The sequence below is a fragment of the Lithobates pipiens genome, unplaced genomic scaffold, assembly GCF_037356315.1.
Source record: "Lithobates pipiens isolate NorthernLeopardFrog02 unplaced genomic scaffold, aLitPip1_a1.2 Scaffold_25, whole genome shotgun sequence".
Lineage (NCBI taxonomy): Eukaryota > Metazoa > Chordata > Amphibia > Anura > Ranidae > Lithobates > Lithobates pipiens.
Window position 1 is genome coordinate 205,106,765 of NW_027507787.1, and position 20,135 is coordinate 205,126,899.

Sequence of the window (20,135 nt, forward strand, 5' to 3'; positions counted from 1 at the left end):
GTATTTGATCACCCCTGCGGTTTTTATTTTTTGCGCTATAAACAAAAATAGAGCGATAATTTTGAAAAAAACGCATTATTTTTTACTTTTTGTAATAATAAATATCCCCCAAAAATATATAAAAAAACATTTTTTTCCCTCAGTTTAGGCCGATACGTATTCTTCTACATATTTTTGGTAAAAAAAAATCGCAATAAGCGATTATTGATTGGTTTGCGCAAAAGTTATAGCGTTTATAAAATAGGGATAGTTTTATAGCATTTTTATTAATAATTTTTTATTATTTTTTTTTTTACTAGTAATGGCGGCGATCTGCGATTTTTATTGTGACTGCGACATTGTGGGGGACCCATCGGACATTTTTGACACATTTTTGGGACCATAGTCATTTATACAGTAATCACTGCTATATAAATGCAGTGATTCCTGTGTAAATGACACTGGCAGTGTAGGGGTTAAGTGTTCCTAGGGGTGTGTTACTAACTGTGGGGGGGTTGGGCTTTCATTTAGTGTACACTGATCTCTGCTTCAATCACATGGAGCAGAGATCAGCGTCACTAGTTGCTAGGCAGAATGGAAAAATGTTGTTTATACAGCATTTCCTCCATTCGGCCGCTCCGTGAGACGATCGCGGGGATGCCCGCGGCGATTGAGTCCGCGGGTCCCGCGACCGGACTCACGGGGGTCCCGACCAGCGCGGGAGCGCGCCGCCGGCGCCGCGCACCCGATGGCACGGTGGCAACGAATATTGGACGTACATGTACGCCAATATGCCTGCCCGTGCCATTCTGTCGACGTACATGGTCGTGCGCTGGTCAGGAAGTGGTTAAGAAACACATCTCTTGGCTATAGCACTCAGAAAACAAAGAAAATATGTTGCGCGTTTATGTGCGTTTTTGAGCGTTTTTGCGCGTTTTCCCGCGATTCGCGTTTTTACAGCTCTAGCTCCATGCCACGGAACGCACTGGTCCTGGGTTTTTTTTACAGCTTAAAAACGCCTATGCCATTTGCATCTCAAAAACGCCTAGGTGGACATGAAGCCATAGACTAACATGGACAGCCGTTTTTAAGCTGCAAAAAAAGCTCAAAAAGGCGGCTGTAAAAACGTCCGTGTGCACGAGGCCTTATCGTTCCACCATGATGCTTATTTTCACCTTTACTTTGCTACCCCACCACCACTCTGTTTGTCTGAGGAAGTGCACAGAAGAAACCATATGTGATCTTTAAGTTGGGTTGTAACAGCCATTAGAAGTAAATATCAATGCTTAACCACTTGCCAACCAGCTGGTGTCATACTGCAGCAAACCGTTGTAGCTGTACATCGGTCCCTATAAGCGGGATAGCAGGCGCACGCCCGCTGCACAGCGGGGGTGCCGATGCTCGTGACCGGCGGTAGTGGTAACGATCGTCCGGGCACGAGAGGCAGAACAGGGAAGTGTAAACACACACATTCCAGTTCTGTGAGGAGAGGAGAGAGAGATTGTGAGTTCCTACGTGCTGGGAACCACGATCTCTCATCTCCTATAGTCAGTCCCATCCCCCACAGTTAGAACACACACATAGAGAACACAGTTAACCCCTTGATCTCACCCTAGTGTTAATCCCTTCCCTGCCAGTGACATTTACACAGTAATCAGTGCATTTTTATAGCACTGATCGCTGCATAAGTGGCAATGGTCCCAAAAATATGTCAAAAATATGTCAAAAGTGTCCGATGTGTCCGCCATAATGTTGCGGTCCCGATAAAAATCGCAGCTTGCCGCCATTACTAGTAAAAAAAAAAAAAAAAAAATACCATAAATCTATTCCCTATTTGGTAGACACTATAACTTTTACGAAAACCAATCAACATACGCTTTTTGCGATTTTTATTACCAAAAATATGTGGAAGAATACGTATCGGCCTAAACTGAGGAAAAAATGAAAAAAAATTGGGGCTATTTATTACAGCAAAAAGTACAAAATATTGTGTTTTTTTTTTTCAAAATTGTTGCTATTTTTTTGTTTATAGCACAAAAAAAAAAAATGCAGAGATGATCAAATAGCACCAAAAGAAAGCTCTATTTCTGGGGAAAAAAGTACGTAAATTTTGTTTGGGTACAGTGTCACACGGCCGCGCAATTGCCAGTTAAAGCGACACAGTGCAGCATCGCAAAAAATGGCCTGGTCATTGAGCAGCCAATTATTTCGGGCGTAAGTGGTTTAAAGTGGAAGTAAAGGCAAAACCTGACTAACTCTAAACGTACTCTCAGCCCCATGCTAATGCCGCGTACACATGTAGCCGACTATCCGGCGGACTTAGTCTGGCGGACTTCCCGCCAGACTGTCTGTCCGACTTTCCGAACGGGCTACTTGCCCACACACGGCACTTTTTCAGCGGACTAATACGGCGGACTTCGAGCGCGTCTCTAGGTAGGCGGGGCCCACGAAGGAGACGTCGCTGGCCCCGCCACCTGGTATGGACTTAAAGGGGAACCCCAACGCCTAAAAAAATCGGGGTGGGGGTCCTCCCCCAGGTCCACATCAGACCCTTGTCCGAGCACGCTACCCAGCCGGCCAGGAAAGATGGGACAAGCGAGCGCCCCCCCCCCCCTCCTGAGCCGTACCAGGCCACGTGCCCTCAACATGCCGGGTGCCGAAGAACCGAAGAGGGGGACAAGACCCCCGAAGTCGGAAGAAGAGGGCGGCGGCGAGGAAGAAAGCCGGGCTCCTCCGCTAGTAAAAGAGCTAGAAGAAGATAGCGGAGGAGTCCGGCGAGAAGACCCCTGGAAGACCCCCGGAGCTGTGCAATAAACAATTTTTACCCTGTGTTGTGTTTTTTTTTTGTACTTTTTTCACAGGTGAATGGGTAGGGGTACATTGTACCCCTACCCATTCACATAGGGTGGGGGCCGGTATCTGGGGGCCCCCTTATTAAAGGGGGCTCCCGGATTCCGATAAGCCCCTCGCCTGCAGACCCCGACAACCAACGGCCAGGGTTGTCGGGAAGAGGCCCTTGTCCTCATCAACATGGGGACAAGGTGCTTTGGGGTGGGGGGCCACACGCCCCCCCCTTCCCCAAGGCACCCCCATGTTATCTATCTGTTATCTATCCCCATGTTATCTATCTGTCCCTCCTCATCAACATGGGGACAAGGTGCTTTGGGGTGGCCCCCCCATGTTGAGGGCACGCGGCCTGGTATGGCTCAGGAGGGGGGGGCGCTCGCTCGTCCCCCCCTTTCCTGGCCGGCCGGGTAGCGTGCTCGGACAAGGGTCTGATGTGGACCTGGGGGGGACCCCACACCGATTTTTTGGGGTTGGGGTTCCCCTTTAAGTCCATACCAGGTGGCGGGGCCAGCGACGTCTCCTTCGCGGGCCCCGCCTACCTGGAGACCCGCTCGAAATGAGCGGACTTTTCTCCGGGCGGGAAAAGTCAGTTCATTTAAAAAGTACGGCGGACTGGCACACACACGGCCGGATTGTCCGCCAAAATGTAAGTCCTGCGGGAAGATTGGAGTGCAAAACTACTTTCTAAGTCCGCGTACTTTCGGGTCAAAAAAGTATGCCGGAGGCTACACACGGTGGGATTGTCCGGCGGACTTGAGTTTGCCGGACTTTTCCACCCGATTGATCGTGTGTACGCGGCATAAGCCTAACCTATCTAGCTCTGCAAAGAAAGAATTACTATACCTACCAATTCTGCAGCTGCTCCAGTCCAGTCCTAGGCTGAGCTGTCAGCGCCGGCTTCAGTGTGAAGTTGAGGCAGCCAACAAGGCAAACCCCATAGTAAGTCTATAGGTGATGTCACATCCCAGGCATTTCCAAGCAAGCTTTCTCCTGCACACAGATGACACCGCTGGAGACCGGACCGGAGCGGCCTCAGAATAGGTAAGTATAGCAATTTTTTCCCTTACAGGGCTAGATAGATTAGTCTTAGAAAAAGTGCCTGAGACTAGGCTTATTTCTCATACACACGATCGGATTTTCCGACAACAAATGTTGGATGTTAGCTTGTTGGCTGAAAGTCCGACCGTGTGTATGCTCCATCGAACATTTGTTGTCAGACTTTCCGCCAACAAATGGTTAGCAGTTTCTCAAATTTTCCAGCAACAAAACTTTGTTGTAGAAATTTCCAATCGTGTGTACACAAGTCCGACACATAAAAGTTCACACATGCTCAGAATCAAGCAGAAGGAGCCGCACTGGCTATTGAACTTCCTTTCTCTCGGCTTGTCGTATGTCTTGTACATCACCACGTTCCCACCTTTCGTAATTGTTGGCCAACATTTGTTTGACCGTGTGTATGCAAGACAAGTTGGAGCCAACAACCTTCGAACAAAATTCCACGGTTTTGTTGTCGGAAAGTCTGACCGTGTGTACTGGGCATTAGGCTCCATTCAGACTTGTACAACTCCAACTTTGGTGCAACTTCTGTAATATAGAAAGCTTCTTCTACCGCCTTCAGTGTTGACTGATAGTCTGGAAAGGAGAGGGCTGCTATAGGTGGCAGAATTCCGTTCCAGGCCGTTCTGGCTGAAAAAAAAGCCCTGAATACAATGCAAATGTACTTCTCCATATAAGTTTACATCTGGTGTCAAATGTGGTCACTTCCTCCAGATCATATGCAATCAAAACCAGCCATTCTAAACAGAAAAACCTTATAGTGTGTGTGTGACAGACCCAACCAGGAGGAAGGCTTTTGGAAGGGACGGCAGGCTAGCCTTTTTCCTATTGACTATGGGCCCTTGCTTTTAAGGGAACACTACTTTTTGAGAGGTGTGTTCTGGGGGACCCTTAGATTGGTCTTGCTTCGGATTCAAGTCCATGTTTCTCCAAAACACACAGACTCTGGGAACTGAAGGACCCATGTACATATTTGGGGTCTCTAGGCCCTAACCAGCAATGACTGCTTTAGCTTGTGATAATCAGAGCAGATGTTAATATCATCAGCTCAAAGCAACCTGCATGTGGAGCATCCTGATATAATCTGTTTACGGTGTTATGTGTTAAGTGTCTTTCTCCCATTGTGTGCATTCCCATTGTTAAAGTGTTTTTAACCCTACATTTTGATTTTCTGCCAGCCTCCCTATTTGTAGCTTCCATCCTGCACTAAGGCCGCGTACACACGCGCGGACTGTTTGCCCAACCTTGTTCGTCAAACAATTTGGGCAAACAGTCCGCTCAAAATTTGCATGAGCGGACTTGCCCACACACGAGCGGACTGTTTGACGAACAAGGTTGGGCAAACAGTTCGCTCAACTTTTGAAATGAACGGACTCGCCCACGTAAGGAGGAGGCAAATCCGCCCATTACGAGCGCGTGTACAGGTAGGCGGGGCCCGCGAAGGAGACGTCGCGGGCTCCGCCGCCTGGAATGGGCTTAAAGGGGAACCCCAACGCCGAAAAAAATCGGCGTGGGGGTTCCCCCAAAGTCCACACCAGACCCTTGTCCGAGCACGCTACCCGGCCGGCCAGGAAAGGGGGGCGAGCGAGCGCGCCCCCCCTCCTGAGCTGTACCAGGCCGCGTGCCCTCAACATGGGGGGGTGCCTTGGGGAAGGGGGGGCCGCGCGGCCCCCCCACCCCAAAGCACCTTGTCCCCATGTTGATGAGGACAAGGGCCTCTTCCCGACAACCCTGGCCGTTGGTTGTCGGGGTCTGCGGGCGGGGGGCTTATCGGAATCCGGGAGCCCCCTTTAAGAAGGGGGCCCCCGGATACCGGCCCCCCACCCTATGTGAATGAGTATGGGGTACAATGTACCCCTACCCATTCACCTGTGAAATAAAGTACAAAAAAAAACACAACACAGGGAAAAAATATTTTATTGCACAGCTCCGGGGGTCTTCCGTCTTCGGGGGTCTTCTCGCCGGACTCCTCCGCTATCTGTGTGTAGCTCTTTTACTAGCGGAGGAGTCCAGCTTTCTTCCTCCCCGCCGGCCTCTTCTCCCGACTTCGGGGGTCTTGTCCCCCTCTTCGGTTCTTCTGCCGGGCCACCGCGCCTTCTTGTAGCTCTTTTACAGGCGGTGGCCCGGTCTTCTGTCGCCGCTGTCGTCGTCGCCGCCGCCGCCGCCGCCGCCGCCGCCTTCCGTTCTTGTTCTTCTTCTTGTTCTTCTTCTTCTTCTCCTGGAGATGTTGACTCGACGATCTCTCCGGCCGGAATGCCAGAGCCGCGCTGTGCGGTCACTTATATAGTGACAATGGGGCGGTGTCACATGGTATATGTCACATGGGTTGGTCACATGGTGACCCCGCCCCCTTACGATGTCATAGTCCCCATGTGACATCAACCCATGTGACCAACCCATGTGACATATACCATGTGACACCGCCCCATTGTCACTATATAAGTGGCAGCGGAGCGTGTCCCTGGCATTCCGGCCGGAGAGATCGTCGAGTCAACATCTCCAGGAGAAGAAGAAGAAGAACAAGAAGAAGAACAAGAACGGAAGGCGGCGGCGGCGGCGGCGACGACGACAGCGGCGACAGAAGACCGGGCCACCGCCTGTAAAAGAGCTATAATAAGGCGCGGTGGCCCGGCAGAAGAACCGAAGAGGGGGACAAGACCCCCGAAGTCGGGAGAAGAGGCCGGCGGCGGGGAGGAAGAAAGCCGGACTCCTCCGCTAGTAAAAGAGCTACACACAGATAGCGGAGGAGTCCGGCGAGAAGACCCCCGAAGACGGAAGACCCCCGGAGCTGTGCAATAAAATATTTTTTCCCTGTGTTGTGTTTTTTTTTGTACTTTATTTCACAGGTGAATGTGTAGGGGTACATTGTACCCCATACTCATTCACATAGGGTGGGGGGCCGGTATCCGGGGGCCCCCTTCTTAAAGGGGGCTCCCGGATTCCGATAAGCCCCCCGCCCGCAGACCCCGACAACCAACGGCCAGGGTTGTCGGGAAGAGGCCCTTGTCCTCATCAACATGGGGACAAGGTGCTTTGGGGTGGGGGGGCCGCGCGGCCCCCCCTTCCCCAAGGCACCCCCCCATGTTGAGGGCACGCGGCCTGGTACGGCTCAGGAGGGGGGGCGCGCTCGCTCGCCCCCCTTTCCTGGCCGGCCGGGTAGCGTGCTCGGACAAGGGTCTGGTGTGGACTTTGGGGGAACCCCCACGCCGATTTTTTTCGGCGTTGGGGTTCCCCTTTAAGCCCATTCCAGGCGGCGGAGCCCGCGACGTCTCCTTCGCGGGCCCCGCCTACCTGTACACGCGCTCGAAATGGGCGGACTTTCCGAGCGGGAACAGTCCGCTCATTTCGAAAGTACAGCGGACAAGCCCACACACGGGCGGACTGTTCGCTCAAACACAGTTTCAGCGGACAGTTTTTCGGAATTTCCGAAAGACTTTGTCCGTCCAACTGTCCGCTGAAACTGTCCGCTGGAAGCCCACACACGAGCGGACTGTCCGCCCAAACACTGTTCAGCGGACAAGGTTGGGCGGACAGTCCGCCCGTGTGTACGCGGCCTAAGGGTTTGTTAAAATTGATGCTTCTAAATACCTTTTTCTGATGTATGTTCAGGTCAGTCACATGACTCCCGCCTCTGCTCTGACACTCCGATCCAGGGCTACAGCAGGAGGAGCTGGGCTCTCCCTCTGACGTCAGCCCCGGAGTCCCATGACCACTGGGCTGGCTGTTCGGCTCCTCCTGCTGTAGTCCTTGATCGGAGTATCAGAGTCGGGAGTCAAGTGACCGGCCTGAAGATACATCAGAAAAAGGTATTTAGAGGCTTAATACACACTTATACAGTGCAAGATTGCAGTTAAAAGAGAGGGTCTGGCAGAAACTTTTAGTATTTTACTAACAGCAGCGCGGCGGGGGGGGGGGGGGGGGGTGGAGACAGAGACACAGACTCCAGGGCTGACAGGCAGGGAGGGGAAAGGGGACAGCACAGAGGAGCACAGAGGGGGCACAACGGAGGCACGCAAACTGACCACAGTGTCAAGGCCCAGCAGCCATGATAAACCGTGGTCAGTTTGCAGGGGGGAGGGCAGAAACTGCCAGGATCAGCCAGGTTTTTTACAGTTGCCAGAGGAATATAAGGAAACAGGATCTCTATTTTTTATATTTTTTTAGGGTAACAACCACTTTAAGTTAATTGAGTCACCTATTGTTTCTGTCTGTTGGCTAATTTGGCTAACTCTTGGAGGATCCTCTATGATGTGATTAGACTTCTGTCAGCTCTACCTCGTTATCTAAACCTTTGTGTGATGTTTGGGGTAATTATTTTGTTTTATTGTTCATGTGGTGGCTGACTTAAATGTCAAGTGTATAAAAACCTGTATTTCTTTTCAATAAACAGTCAATCCTTTGGTTCTATCCCAACATCTTGCCTGTGTGCGATGTTTGGGGTAAAAGGGGCTGGTATTAGCTCTCGCTCTGCTTGAAATGGTTTAGAGGGCAGAAGACATTGTCTGGTTGAAGGAAGCACCCAAGCGAGATGCCAAAGCGGTTCCATCACAGTTGTAGTATTTAGCATATATTCGGTGGAACAGTGAAATAAATCACCACTGATAATAACAAACTCTGATGAATCCATGTGCAAATCTGCATTTCCCACATAGATTGCAAACTTACCAGAGGGAGTATATAGCTATGCAGTATGCAGCCCGCTTATGGTCAACATATATGGACTCAACTATCACCAAGAATGTTTACCCTTAATTTGAGAAGAACAGTGCTGAGAAAGAACAGAAAGACAGAGAAGCCCACACAAAAAATGGACAGGGAGAGGGGAAAAGGGGGGGGGGGGGGGGGAATAGACAGAGTCTGCCAACGTAATTACAGAAAAGTAAAAAAATTGTGGGCAAGACAGCTTGAGCCGAATTCCGTTGGAATTCCATCAGGAAAACCATCAGAGCTTTTTCCGACGAGAATTCCGATCGTGGGTACGTGGCATGACTCTCATTTCCTCTATTAGGTGTGCAGTTTCCCACAGTGCTCTTTAGCATTACATATATTTAACTTTATGTAATATACTTTGGTGAACGTAGGGGGCCACATTTAAGACCCCCTTTAGCTTATAAGTTGACAATCACTGTTTTAAACATTCTATTAACAAGGTTTTCAGTTCCCGAAAAAAGTGCAAGTCAAATTACTGATTCCAACCCGTGGCCGACACAAAAGGGACCAATGTACAGATTGAGCAGAAGTCGAGCAACATGGTAACAGGTACAAAGGTCATGTCTTAAAACTAAAATGAGTAAACACCCTATAATTACTGTAAAAGTGGGACCTAGTGGCCAGAGAAAGAGGAAGGAAAGGTCCTCACTCATCTTCCTTTTTACGTGTTTTTTTTTTTTTAGTTGAAGATACAGAGGCAGATATAAAACCTGATGTAGAACACTTGATATATAACCACTTGTGTTTTAATTCACTAAGAGAATGCAGAAATGAAGAAAAGTAAGGACCAGCTGGGGTCTTTGATGCTTCAGAGCTCATCAACAGGGCCTTAAAACAGGAATTAGAGGTAGGCTGAATGAAGAAAAGAAATGTGGACATTGTGGTAAGATTGGGCTGTGTCATCTACCTCCACAATCCTAAGCCCCTGTACACATGGTCGGAGATTCCAACAACCAAATCCGTCGGATTTTGCCCGTCAGATTTTGTCCGTCGGATCTTGTCCGAAACTGTTGCATACACACCGTCGGACAAAGTTGGCGAAAAATCAGATCTTTCAGAACGTGATGACGTAATTTAGTTACGATGGGACTACATTCAGGCTAGTAGCCAATAGCTTTGATGTAGGAATTTGATCTGAGCATGTGTGGCACTTGGTCCGATCCAAATTCTCTACACATGATCAGAGTATGTCTGATCGGTCCAGTTGGTCGGGAAATATTTCCAACATGTTGGAAAATTGGGTCCGACGGATATTCCGACGGAATCAGTCCGATGCATACCACACACAGTTGGATTATCCGATGACACGGTCCGATAGGACACATTCCGACGGATTCTCCGACCGTGTGTACAAGGGCTAAGTGTGTTTGACGTTATGTTCATCTGTGTATTTGTACCGACTTTTTTGACCCTTGCATTAGCATCTCAGTGTTTCTTCTTTTCACCCAGCATTGGGCTTGTTTTACTAAAGACTAAGCTTAAAGAATGTGGTAAAAATACCCAATCATTTGCAAGAAATGTGAAAAAAACTGTAATTTTGCTTGCACATTATTGCATGATGAAAATTGCCTTGCGAAGACAATTGGAATTTCCACATTGTAATGGTTTATAGTATTATATACAAAAAAAAAAAATCCAAAGAATCATAAAAAAAGATTAAGCTGTGTAAGCCTTTAGGACTATAGTAACATGATGGGAAAAGGGGAGGGGGAAATTTTGGGACTTTAAATGAGGTCATAGCCTCCATCCCTATCAGATATAAGATATAAAATTAAAAACAAGAGCTAAGCGGGACTTTAAATGAAGTACGGGGTCTTTTATTGAAAAAAAAGGAGAAATATTGTTATGCGATTATATGATGCGACAAAATTACATGTATATTAAAGAGGTGCACAGACAGACACATTATTAACATTGACATTTTGTTTTATATAATCTTACTGACCAATACAGAGTAGGTTATAAAAGCGCACCTCCATTATATACATAAGACAACCAAATATGGAAATAAATTAAACAAATAATACAATGTAGGCAACAACTTTGAATCTATGACTTCTTGGTTGTTGCAGTGGATTAGTAAAGAAAAAAACAACATAGTTGATGCAATTTTTCAAGAATTGATGCTAGTTGAAATTGGGGTACCAAAATACACGGCGATTATTGGCTCTACGCGTTTCGCGGCTTACTACCGCTCGTCAGGAGCAAGCTCGTGATTGGTCTGAAAATACAGAGTAGTGGTAAATTAAGGTTTGCAATGATGGAACATGGGGAGATTGAAATACCCCTACCTAGTGGTCACTTACACATAGCCATGCAGTCAAAAGTGCAGCGCCGAAAGCCTAGGCACCCAAAGCGATGATACGGGAGTTGAGGAGGCCCATCCAAGGGCGAGGAGGCCCACAGAATGCACACACAGGCAACCACCGGGACAACAAGGGCGTTTAGTAAGTGAAAACGAATATAGAAATATAAAACTGAGCCTAATGGGTGAGAAAATGCATGGTAAGAACTACAGATAACCGTATCGGCGTCACACTTTCACCACCGTTTGTACGGCATCACTGTTATGGGTGCCGCCTTTCAGGCTAGGTTGATTTACATCCTCATTTCACCTGGAGTGTGGGTGTGGACGCTGACTCGGAGTGTGTATATATCCCGGGTCTGGCATTGCTCACTCTTCCATTTGGTGTCCTTGAGTGTGTGACGCTGGGGGCCCCCAGACGGCGGTTTGGCTGTATCCATGGTTGGCGGCGGCAGGCGGGACCGGAACAACTGGGGCTATTCACCTACCATACACTGTCACCCCTTGTTTTCGCGTTTTTTCCACACACAAGGTATTTTTGCACAATCAATCCATATGTCCCTCTTTCTTTACTTTTTTCTGTCACTACTCACTCTGTCACCTGGCATTCAGACTGGGTCATGTCATACACAGCCACTTTCCCCCTCCTTCCCCTTTTTCTTCCGCCCTCTTCCCCCTCCCCCCCTTTCCCATGCTAACCCTCTCCTACACTCATCACACATCCACCCCAACATTTTCTTTTTTCAACGCATTTTTCTTTCACAATTCTCAGATTATCTGTAGTTCTTACCATGCATTTTCTCACCCATTAGGCTCAGTTTTATATTTCCATATTCGTTTTCACTTACTAAACGCCCTTGTTGTCCCGGTGGTTGCCTGTGTGTGCATTCTGTGGGCCTCCTCGCCCTTGGATGGGCCTCCTCAACTCCCGTATCATCGCTTTGGGTGCCTAGGCTTTCGGCGCTGCACTTTTGACTGCATGGCTATGTGTAAGTGACCACTAGGTAGGGGTATTTCAATCTCCCCATGTTCCATCATTGCAAACCTTAATTTACCACTACTCTGTATTTTCAGACCAATCACGAGCTTGCTCCTGACGAGCGGTAGTAAGCCGCGAAACGCGTAGAGCCAATAATCGCCGTGTATTTTGGTACCCCAATTTCAACTAGCATCAATTCTTGAAAAATTGCATCAACTATGTTGTTTTTTTCTTTACTAATCCACTGCAACAACCAAGAAGTCATAGATTCAAAGTTGTTGCCTACATTGTATTATTTGTTTAATTTATTTCCATATTTGGTTGTCTTATGTATATAATGGAGGTGCGCTTTTATAACCTACTCTGTATTGGTCAGTAAGATTATATAAAACAAAATGTCAATGTTAATAATGTGTCTGTCTGTGCACCTCTTTAATATACATGTAATTTTGTCGCATCATATAATCGCATAACAATATTTCTCCTTTTTTTTCAATAAAAGACCCCGTACTTCATTTAAAGTCCCGCTTAGCTCTTGTTTTTAATTTTATACCTTTAGGACTATGTTTTAGATATGAAAAAATTTCTATAATCTAAATTTGAACAGAGCACAGTTTGACTGTAACTGTTTTAACCCTTTGGCGCCACTGGACTGGCCTTTTTTGTGTAGGGCTGCAATCGTCAGGAGCAGGAGAATTAAATTTGGGTTTTTTGGTGGTAAATTGTGATAGTGGTAAGAAATATACAGCTAAATTAAAAAACAGAAAATGGAGATAATCCATGACCATTTACCAATGAAAGCCCAATCTGTCCTTAAAAAACGCAGTATAATCCATCTGGATGCACAAAGTAGTTGTGATGATATGTACAATTTTTTTTTTTTTAAAGATGCACAAAATATGACAATTAAAAGTAAAACAGCAAGCGGCTGGTGTGCCAAGAAACAATACAGTCAGCAGGGTAATAACATGGAAATAGGACTGGGAAAGGTTGGCATGTGAAGTCAATAAAGATTATGAAACAACTGGCAAAATACAGTCTAACAATAAATAATTATAATGATCAGCACCAAGTTGTGGCAATGTGCATCAATTTTTGTTCTTAAAAAAGATTATAAAAAGAGAAGAGGGGTGAATAAGGAAAAAGTGATGGGGGGGGAAAAACAAAAGGGGAGGTAGGGGGAGAGGCTGCAGGTAGTGCCCAGGTGCCCACACACCATTCGATCTAAGATCGACATAAGGTGGTTTGATATGTACAGTTTTACTAACACATGCCAAACTTGCAAAATTGTGCTTAGGTTTAGATTTTGATTTGTTTTACCCTTCGGCGTGAAGGGATTAAACTGCCAACAGGGAAGGTTGTGTATGTTTGGAAAAAAAATGACAAAATTGTATCTTAAAATAATGGAATTTAATAATTGCATCTCACATAATGTATGTTACCTGGGAAGTTGATTGATGATCTAATAATAACAGAACAGGCAATCTGTAAATAAATGTGTGCAGCTCTAACTCTATACTAGAGGTCCCTTGGTTGTGCATGTACCAGATAGGGCAACAATAATATTTTAGGGTCTTTAAGTCAAATACAATACTATTATCAATGCTTATCACAAATATGATTATTTATAGTTTGTAGGATCCCATCACTTTAATTTCAGCTGAATGGTTTGACCTGCAGCTAACTATGGAGAATCTAGGTTCATTTGCTCTATCAAACCTGACCCTAGAATGTATGCATGTATGTGAGATCAGGATCTTAGATTGCAAGCTTCTTGAGGTCAGGGACTGATGTTAATGTACGATATGCAAAGTGCTGTGTAAAATTTCAATATTATACAAAGACCTGCAGTAGCGTTGCTAAGTCTGCAAAACATCTGGGGCTAGAGCCCATAGCAGTGGTCACTAACCTTTTTGCAGGCGGGGGGGGGGGGGGGGGGGGGGGGGGGGGTTATTAAGCATTTTTCCAGGATGATTGAAGTGCATTGTTCTATTATTACCTTGTAATATAAAATTAAATAGTTAGACTCACCACAATGTATAATCAGTGGGAGCCCTGGGCATGTCACTTGCCCCCATCTCCTGCCACCAGATGCAGCTTGTTGCTTGCCACCATCACCCGCCACCATTTGCAGATTGTCACTTACCACATCACCTGCCACAATTTGCAGATTGTCAATTGCCACGTCACCTGCCACCTGATGCGGAGCGTCACTTGTCATGTTGCCTGGAACCAGATGTGGATTGTCACTTGTTAACCAATGTGGATTTTCACTTGCCATGCCAGCCAGTGCCACAAAATGTGCATTGTCACTGCATTGGTGGCAAGCTGGCAGCACTGGTCCATTTAGTGAGGGCAGGAGAGCGGTGATGCGTGGCGGGCAGTAAGAAATTATGTCATCTCACTGCTTCCCGCCACACCCCTGACATTGAAGAGGCCCACGCTGTGAGGGACGGAAGGGCACTGATGTGTGGCAGGCAATGAGCGATGATGTAATCTCTCTGCTCCCCACCGCACCTTGCCCCCACATTGAAGAGGTCCAGCTGTGAGGGCAGAAGAGCAGTGATGTGGAGCGGGCAGAGAGAGATGATGTCATCTCTGCCCGTCCGCCCGCCGCAGCCATGATCCGCTGGTTGGGCAGGGACCCTGTAGCAAGGGACTCTGGGCTATGGGCCCCAGATTCAGGGTATAGCCCCAATAGCCACCCCTAACGACACCCCTACCTGTGACCTGTTTAAAGTAGAACTAAAAGCCAAACTTTTGTTTTTTAGTTTTGGACAGAGTGAAGAGGGATTAGAACGCTTGTCAGTTTTTATTGCTGTCTGTGTCCCGGTTCAGGAAATTCACCTTATTTCTTCTGTTTACCATTATCATTGCAAGTGAAAGTAAAAGAAAATCCCAAATTTTGGGATGTTCCCAGAAAAGTAATAGAGGGGAAATCTTCCAATGGGGACACTAGTTCTGGTGATCTGGAGGCCCCAAGAAATTCTCTTAATATTCAGGGATTTCTTTTCACTTACTGTTTGGCTATGGGATAGGAAGTGAAGGGAAATCTCCGCAATTGAACACAAATTGCGAACAAAAAAAAAAAAAACACCTTTCTTTGCTCTATCCAAAATGAAAAAAAAAAAAAAACGTTTTGCCCATAGTTCAACTTTAAATATATTATAAATGAAGGTAAGCAAATTCATAAAAAAGCTAGGGTTCCTCCTAAAGGTTGCCAGTGGTTCAGTGAGCAATTGCAAATTGATCTCCTACCTACACTTACCACCAATGCTAGGAAGGACATCTACGCTGGCCACTAATGACAAATTTGTGACCGCCCCCCCCCCCCCATGCCGTGGGAGAAGGACCGGAAGGCAGTGATCAGTGGCCTTACTTTAGGCTGTTCTTCACTCCAGCTTGTCGTGGGAAGTGCCAGCCGTTGCTTCTCCTCTTGGCCAAACAGGAAGTGTAACCTGAGACTCTCGCGTCCTGATTGCCCAGGAGGAGAAGCAGAAAGACATTAACGAATATTAATTCGCTAATGCCACACATTTGGGTGGACCTTTGGCTCTAATCATGTGCTTCAAAAAAAACTTTGAAATACATGCGTCTGGAGCCTTGCATGTAGATTAGGGGCCAGCGCATGGATTAAGGGTGCAGCGCCTCTGTGCCCCTAATGGAGCGGCCACCACTGTAGCTCAGTATGAAGGAAGGTGTCCCCTGTGACTGCACATCCATGTCATCCCAAACTACAATGGTAAGTGGTAACCTCAGCCTGGACTCCGGCCAGGCCATGCCCCCCAAGACTCCAAGGGGGAGACAATTTTACCATCTATGTTACTTTTCTAAATTCAAGATGATTACTAAAGATGTTGTTGTACAGATCAAGAAGAAGTATAAAATTATTGGTTTTTGGTGGCCAACGTGCCAGGCATGTCATATTATTTGTCCTTAAAGGGTAACTCCACTTTCGTGGGGAAAAATATTAGCAAACAAAAATATATCATATATGATTGCCATACAAGTCAAATTGTAATTGAATGTTATTAACACTTGTAATGCTCTAACACTATTTTCTGTTAATTTTTAGATGGCGTCCCAAAACATCACCACATCGACAATAACTCCTTACATCAATATGCTTGACCCTATCTATGAAGTCTACCTCCCGATCATGTACATTTCCACTTGTGTGGCTGGCCTGCTGGGCAACATGCTGGTCATTGTTGTGTTTGTCTTCTATGAAAAGAAAAAGACGCTAACAGAGGCATTTTTCCTTAATCTGGCTGTGGCCGATATTTTGTTTCTTTGTTGCTTTCCATTTCTCTTCTATCAGCTGCGCTACGACGAATGGATCTTCGGAGACATCATGTGTAAAGTTGTTTTTGGGATGTACAGGGTGAACCTCTTCACATCAATGCTCACCCTCACCGCTATTACCTTTGACCGCTTTGTCTCTATTGTTAAAGGGGTGAAAGCGCAGAAATACCAACAACGCAAACACAAGTGGGGAGCCGCAATGTGTGCCTTCATCTGGATGATCGCTTTGCTCCTAGCTGTGCCGCAGTTTAAATTCTCAAAGGTTAATAATGAACACTGCTTGGAAGAGTATGAAGATACGAAGCTGTGGCTAACTGTCTATTCATTCCAGCTGGTTGTTGGCTTTTTCCTGCCATCCTCGACCATGGTGATCTGTTACAGTTTTATTCTGAACACTTTGATTCGTTCTAAGAGTTTACAGAAGAAAAAATCCATCCGAATCATCTTGGCGCTGGTGGTGGTTTTCATGGTCACCCAGCTGCCCTTTAATGTGACTCTTCTGATCTTTATTGTAAGGGAAAGGGACCCCCAATTATATGAGGTCCTGGCAGTACTGGAAAGTGTGGCATATCTTCATGCCTGCTTGAACCCAATCTTATATTTCTTTGTAGGCAGTAAATTTAGAAACAGCTTCTGGAAGATGCTGAGCGGTTTCGGATTGGTGAAAGGACGGGAAGAGCCAAGCCGCGGAACCGAGGGAAGTTCAAAAGTTGTTTCTGGTTCTACTCATGTGGAGGCTTTCAGCCTTGTGCAGACTTAGAGACAGGGCTGGACTGGGACAAAAATTTGGCCCTGGACTTCATCCAGACCGGCCCACTTTAATTTTGCAAACACGCAAAAAAACTGTATATAAACTGTACACAATTGGGCAAAAAAGCCCCTAGAGAGCCCCCCCTTACATCAGGGTCCCAAGAGAGCCCCTCCTTACATCTGGGTCCCCAGAGAGCCCCCCACTTACATCTGGGTCCCCAGAGAGCCTCCCCTTACATCAGGGTCCCCATATAGCCTTCCCCTTACATCAGGGTCCCCAGAGAGCCCCTCTTACATCAGAGTCCCCAGAGATCATCCGCCTTACATCAGGGTCCCTAGAGAGCCAACCCCTTACATCCGGGTTCCCGCAGAGCCCCCCCTTATGTCCGGGTCCACAGAGAGCCTCTCTCTTACATCAGGTTCCCCAGAGAGCCTCCGGCTTACATCAGGGTCCCCAGAGATCCCCTCCTTACTTTAGGGTCACCAGAAAGAGGGCAGGTAGTGGGCTGGGACCCTGTGGTTGGGGACTCCTGGACCGTATCGGGGCTATGGGCCCCAGATTCGGGGCTATAGCCCCAAAAGTCCCCCCCAGTGATGCCACTGGCTGCCACTGAAACCGGCCCACTGAGCCATCGGCCCACCGGGAATCTCCCTATAGTCCCTATGGCCAGTACATGCCTGCTTAGAGAAGAGAATAAGTGACTTGATTCTGAGCTTTCAAGCTTCTATTGTTATCACCGTTATAATGTAAAGTGATGTACAGACTGTTGGCGCTATATAAATCCTGTGTATGTAACAATATTTACCGCCATTCCTGCTGCATGGATCTTCCCTACCCCCTAATCACTGCCATAGCTGAAACACAGATATCCCCCACTCCTCATTACAACCATCAAGGCCACACAGATCCTTCCCACCCCCTGATTATTGCATTCACATTAGAGATGGCAGCACTCTTTTTCTCCCTCAACCGCACTCCCAGAATCAGACTTCAATCACAATCCGTTTCCACTAATATCAAAGACAAGGTCTCTCTTACAAGTTCAAACCAGTTCTTATACCATATTCCTATCGGTAGTTAGTGACTGAGCACATTCCCTGTGTGACTGGACATTGTACATAACAACTTTTGCTCTGTAAGTCACAAGAATCATCTCCACCATGTTTTACCCATATTCCTCACAGTCTCGGCACTCATGCCTTCCTCCCCAATGAAGAATAGGCAAAGTTTGTTAACAGGCTCCCTGCACTGGCACCTTTTTCATTTTCTTTTATTCATTCTTCTGCTGGCCGCATAAATCACTTCTAACAAGTTTTCCTGACACCAAGAGAAAAAAGGTGACAGAGGATGGAGCTGGAGCTGGTTGACAGCCTCAGCTCTGTTCCCGTGTGCTGTGTGAAGGGGGTGTGTCTCTTCCCTCCAATCAGCTCTCAGAGCTCTTTTCACTGAGCTCTGCAGAGTGTAACTTTAGCACTTTAGCCCCAATTTTTTTTCTGACAGCTCAGAAAAACTCTATAAATTATGGACTTTGAATGGCTGTAGAGGAGAGTGGGCTGTAGTTAAACAGGTACAACTTATGTAGGAGGATTTTTTTGCATCTCTGTGTATAACCTGGGGACAATCACTTCACTGGATATATGTAAGGGTTTACAACCACTTTAAAGTGATACTATAGTCTTGTCTTTTTTTTTTTTTTTTTTAAGTAACAAACATGTTATACTTACCTGTTCTGAGCAGTGGGTATGCACAGAGCAGCCCAGATCCTCCTCTTCTCGGGTTCCGAGAAGCAAGCACCCGAGCCGGGCCGCTGCTCTGGGTGTCCATTCAGACACGGAGCCGCGGCTCAGCCCCACCCCCTCTCTCTTTTGATTGGCTCACTGACTTTGATTGACAGCAGTGGTAGCCAATGGCACCCGCTGTGTGTCTCAGCCAGTGAAGAGGGTCCCATACAATGAATTGAGCTAAAAAAAAACTTCTGCCTTTAGAACCACTTTAAGTGCACTTTTTTTAATATGTTCATATACACTTTTTTAGTTCATTTTGGTGTTTTGTTTTTGCGGATTCAGAATAAACTTTACCTTCAAATCGCATTGGGCATCTACTGTGGGAGCCAAAACTCCAGTGATGGAAAGGACAATTACCCATTGAGAGTCTGTAGTTCAGGTGCTGCCACAAAACAGATGTTGCCCATTGTGATTTTGCCCCTTTAGCATGTCAATTTATTTTAGGCTTGATCAGTAAGTCCCCAGAAGTGGGAAGGCTTTGGACACAGGAGTGCTGGGGTTGTAGGGGGATAAACACAATACATGGTGGAGCTGATATACCTGTAAGTTACAGAGCAAAACTGGTATGTCAGATGCCCAGGTCACACAGGAAATGTGTTTGATCTTTGACTGCTAAAATGAATAAGGTATAAATAAAGCCTGGATTTGATCATGTAAGAGAGAAATTGTTTGTGATATCAGTGGAAATGAAGTGTAATTGAAGTCTGACACTGTGACTGTGGTTGATGGAGAAAAGAAACACTGTCCTTTCAAAATGTATGTTAAAGTGATTGTGATTGTATTGTGATTGTAAACGATCACCTTGCAGAACAACCCATTACGTTTTTAAATAGAAATGAATGGCAAAACATTTTTGTATAGATATTTAAAAAAATTATAAATACCTTTTTATAAGTGATCACATTCCCTCTGTACTCAGCTGCTTAAAAGCTGGGGGAGGAGAAGCAGCAGCTCGCTGAGCTTCCCAGTGAATGGCTGTGCAGTGGGGGCTTGTCAGGACAAGTCTAATCATTGGAGGAGAGTACACTGAGTTCCCAGCATAGCTAGAGAGCTCACCATGCTGTGCTTCCATGCTTAGTGTAATCAGTTATTAATAGGAAAGCAGAGGTACTGGCAGTAACACCAGGGATTTCACACAAAGGAAGCAATACGAGAACAGGATGCTTTCTTATAAAAGTACAACAGCAGGCACATACCGGGAATATGAAGTGTTGTGGTAACATACGCTTTAACTCTGTCCATATGATAATATGATTTTGCTGGCAGCTCCAGATAGGTAATAAATCTGCTTATATTATACCAAATAAACTCATTTACCAAATAATGTTTGATGTGTGTCCCCCCTGTGTCGTCATTTTCCTCTCACTACACACAAACTGTAATGAGATATGATAATGAGACCTGAGAAGAGAAGACAAA

At 46.4% G+C, this 20,135-nt stretch overlaps 1 protein-coding gene across 1 annotated transcript in view; it reads left to right on the forward strand.

The window, feature by feature from the left end:
- CXCR6 (C-X-C motif chemokine receptor 6) overlaps positions 1-20,045 on the forward strand; it is a 41,893-nt gene extending 21,848 nt beyond the window's left edge. The window contains exon 2 of the mRNA XM_077455475.1: positions 15,952-20,045. Within this exon, the coding sequence (XP_077311601.1) occupies positions 15,952-16,941 (990 nt within the window). The 3' untranslated portion in view covers positions 16,942-20,045. The remainder of the gene's footprint in view (positions 1-15,951) is intronic.
- Positions 20,046-20,135: the final 90 nt, after the last annotated feature.